General features: G+C 36.4%; 1 protein-coding gene across 1 annotated transcript; it reads right to left on the minus strand.

Annotated features, from left to right (window-relative positions):
• Positions 1-650: 650 nt before the first annotated feature.
• Positions 651-3,753, minus strand: LOC105768914 (pathogenesis-related thaumatin-like protein 3.5). Its single transcript, XM_012589181.2, has 3 exons — positions 3,417-3,753; positions 2,606-3,299; positions 651-1,290 (listed from the first exon to the last, which is right to left on the minus strand). Exons 1-3 carry the CDS (start codon positions 3,499-3,501, stop codon positions 1,074-1,076), a joined length of 996 nt encoding a protein of 331 aa, XP_012444635.1. The 5' UTR covers positions 3,502-3,753; the 3' UTR covers positions 651-1,073.
• Between the last annotated feature and the right edge of the window lie 367 nt (positions 3,754-4,120).

Genomic DNA, 4,120 nt, shown 5'->3' on the forward strand with positions numbered 1-4,120 from the left:
TGCATTCAAATCATTAATTATTACTTCGTCTGGTTTAATTTTATAAGTTAATAAAAATCATAAAATTTTTAACAAAAAATTATTAAAAAGAAAGTAAAAAACGATTCAATTTATTTAGCCATCCAGTTTTAAATGTTTTGCTAGTCAATCAATTTAATCCATCTCGTTAAAATAATATTTCTACTCAACTAATTCAATCGATTTTTAATTTGAATGACGATCTAGTCCGATTTAGATGACATTGGTGGAAAAGGAAAAACAATGTTGTGCCACCAAAACGCTGTGGTTGTGATTAATTGACGTCAACATGTTGCAGCCAATTAGAGCATCTACGCGCATACAAACATTTGAATTATTAAGCAACAATTATTTGTACGATCTTATCTTCACAGCCATTGCTTTGATTAGGAAATTTAAAAAAGGTTGCATATTCTGCATGCTAGTTGTCGATGAAAAGGTATACTAATAATAGAAATTAAATAAAATTGCGGGTGGGAAAATAACTGATAAAATTGACAATCACCCTCCACACTAATTGCAACCCCTCCAGTACCCAAATATAATTGCTATTTAGCTGGTTTATTAGTAGTCACTTTGCACGCCTTTAACACTCGATCCTTTTAATTTAATTTAATCAAACTCCCAATGGATACGACATAAAACAGGTCATAATTTCATTTTGCTTGGAAGCAAATGTTGCAGTTGTTGGTAGTGGCAGCGTACATGATAATACTAATATAGTCCATACATTCCATGAATTCAACAATCGAAAGAATCCCATCCCCTCCCCTCCTGTAATATATACTATAAAAAAAATATTCATCCTAAAATAACTTTAAAATAAACCTAAAAGCCTCCCTTTCCTTCATTAGCTTCTTCACCCCCAGCCCCACCCATCAAGTGCTCCATTGGACCGTTGCAAGTTGAAAAGCAAATGGTTGGGCAAACTTCCGTTGATTTGACGGATGAGCTTTTAAGTCCTGCCCGGATCCCACGTCATAGTGGCCCACGCTCATGGGCCTACTGGGGTCACAAGGCCCAAATATTGATGGGGCTTTCGTAAGTTTATAGCCCTATATGGCCTCTAATATGGATGAAGTTAGTGAAATAGGCCATGACCACCAAAACGCCATAAACAATGTTATGCCGACGAACACGTGGGTGCACGTGGACGGTGATGCTGCATTTTCATTCAAGGCACCTTCGTAGACCATTGTGCTGTTTATAAGAGGTGACGTTGGCGTTGTTGTTGTTGTGGGTTCCCCGTTTTCCCCTTTTGATGATTTCTGGCTGCAAATTTACGTGCCAAAACAAAACGTTAGAAACATTGCAAATTAGAAGGAAAAAAAAAAAGAACTCTGGGTCAGAGTAAAATATATTGAAAAACCCTTGGAATTGAAGCATTTATTTTGAGTATTACAATAATAGAATATTGATGATAGGCGTGCACTGCTCAGTCTTGCTCTTGAGATTGGTATCAAAAAGCGATGCCTACAGGCTATAATAAATTAAAATGTAACGGTAATAATGCCTATCGGGAGATGAAGAGGGATTGATGCATTAAAATTCAGCTAGAACGCCTAAAATGTCCATTCCACGGCCACCCTACCTAGCAAATCAAGGAGGCAGCCATACAGCGACTCTTCACTTTTTAAGGTTATTTTACCCATTTGACCCCCAAAAAAACAATATTTTCAAAAATAACTCTGATTAGAAAAAATTCACTCAAATAATTTGAAATAAACAGTAAAATTGAATTATGAGAAGTAGATGATCGACACCACTATTTTTTTCTATTAAAAAAATAACTTTTGTGGTTTTAGACACTAGATGGCCAGCATTTATGTATTTTTTTTCAAATTTTTTTGTGCTAACACATTAATGGTCGACACCTGATTAAATTTTTTTTAAGATGCATACTGGCCAACAAATAGCCAAAATCACCCAGCAAATGATATTAAGAATATTGCAACATAATCTCTCCTTGTTTTCTCATCTTTTTTATTTCTCATGTTTAATTATATATTTTATATCTTAAAACAATATTGAGTTACCTATCATGTTTTTTAATTATTATTGCATCACTCATATCATTATTTAATATATTTTAAATTAATTTTAAATTTAATAATAATGTGAGTGATGCAATAATACTTAAAAATATGATAAATATTTTAATATTATTTTAAAATATAAAATATGTAATTAACTTTAGAAAATAAAAAAAATAAGAAAATAAAGAGGGATTACATTACAATATTCTCAATCTCTTTTGTTGGGTAATTTTGGTCATTTGTTGGCTAGCACTACACCCTTAAAAATTATTTTTTAATTAGATAAAAAAATATCGACGATCAATATATCAGCATCCTAAATTTTTTTTTTAAAAAAATACATGATTGCGGGCTATCTAATTCTCATAACCCAATTTTACAGCCTACATGGAACGCCAACTTTCACATTTATTATTTACTGCCATTGGGGATAGAACCTTTTTTTCATGATAAAAATTACCCTTTGACGTTAAACTTGCGAAAAAGTTGGAAAAGGTTGGTAAAGTCCACCAACAAAAAAGAAAAAAAAACAGTTTGGTAAAGTAAATTACCTGGTGTTAGGCGAAGGGCAGAAAGTAATCGTGTAATCAGCATTGGCACATGTGAAAGTACTGGTTTTATCATCGTAGGCATAGCTGTAGGCGAGAGGGCAAGCTGTCTTAAAGATCTTCGAGTACGAAGAAGGCTTGCAGGTGTCTGGTGTTGCATACGCGCCGTTGCAACAGTACTGAGGCTGGCGGAAGGCCTCGCAAGCACTCTTGCAAGCGACGCCGTCTCCGCCGTCTGCGCTCATCACCCTGAGATCTGAAGGACACGAGTCATTAAGATCCACCGCGCAGCCGGTGTAGGTACAATTCGGCCCTGTGCCACCCTGAGGAACTACTAACATAGGGACGTTATAACCATCCACCAAGCTCACATCGAAAAAATCGAGTCCGCCAGCGCCATCTAAAGTAAATTCAGCCAAAGTGGCAGGCGGAGTAGCGCCATTCCCCGAACATTCGAACTTGCCGGAGCCACAATCGCCGGTCAAACATGAAAATTTACCGGTGGAATCTTGGGAGCAATGGGTTCTACCCCAAAAACGACCACCCCATGATGTCGGTGCGGCAATGGTCTTGGTTTCACCTCTTTGGAGAGTGAAACCTGTAGTGGGAAGCGGTGGAACACCTGCGTTTGTGAGAATTCCAGGCCATACAACATAGTCGCATTTGTTTACTACGGTAAAGGTTGTTGCTTGTACACCTGTTTACAATGCAGCGAAAAATCTAAATTTATAAGAAAAACCCAAACTAGAATCCAAATCTCGATGTTTAACAATAGAATTGATTAAATATGTTTGAATGTTTCCCAAATCAGTACCTGATATGACCGAATGTGATAGAATAAGAACAAAAATCGAAGCAATAAATGTAAGTTGGGCCATGAAGTTTGCAAGGAAAACCATTTATATAATGCGAAAGAAGAAGAAGAAGTTTTGGGGAAGGCCAAAATCCAACACAACACTTCTTCTTCTTCTTGAGAAATGGTGGTCGGGAAAAGGTGAGATTATGCAATGGCGATACAGCATGGGTATTTATAAAGGGAAATCGAGCTTGAGCTATGTACAAAAAAACCTAACGTCAGATACAGTCAGAAAGATGATGGGCGGGCCCAACTAGACGTTGCTATTTTGTCTACCTCACCGAGTTTTGAGATGAGCTGCAGTGCTCAGTCGAGAATTTATTTTCCTTCCTTCGGCTTTCTTTGCATGTAAAACAACTTCGATGATAAAAATACAAATACGAGGCTCCACTACAATGAAACCATAATAGTTTCCATTTGCTGAAATAATCTGCCGTGTAAAGTTACTAGTTAGAGACGTCATAATAGATATGACTAGAAATAGGGAGAATTAATCAGTATAACTTTTAAAATTTTAATTCGCTCAAATTTTACAAATTATTTTTATACTGTATTTCGAAGCCGGAAGAATGGTAAAACTTGTGAACAGGGAGAGCCAAATCATTGCCGAGGATGATGCAGAACACCAAGTCAAATGCGGCTGGCTACAGCCCTTACATCTT

This window comes from Gossypium raimondii, chromosome 5 (assembly GCF_025698545.1).
Source record: "Gossypium raimondii isolate GPD5lz chromosome 5, ASM2569854v1, whole genome shotgun sequence".
NCBI lineage: Eukaryota > Viridiplantae > Streptophyta > Magnoliopsida > Malvales > Malvaceae > Gossypium > Gossypium raimondii.

Coding starts and splice junctions, on each gene's coding strand:
- LOC105768914 (XM_012589181.2), bottom strand. CDS start 3,501: ATGGTTTTCCTTGCAAACTTCATGGCCCAACTTACATTTATTGCTTCG. Junction 3,300..3,416: donor ATCACATTCGGTCATATCAG/GTACTGATTTGG, acceptor CATTGTAAACAG/GTGTACAAGCAACAACCTTT. Junction 1,291..2,605: donor TGCCCTTCGCCTAACACCAG/GTAATTTACTTT, acceptor GTAAATTTGCAG/CCAGAAATCATCAAAAGGGG.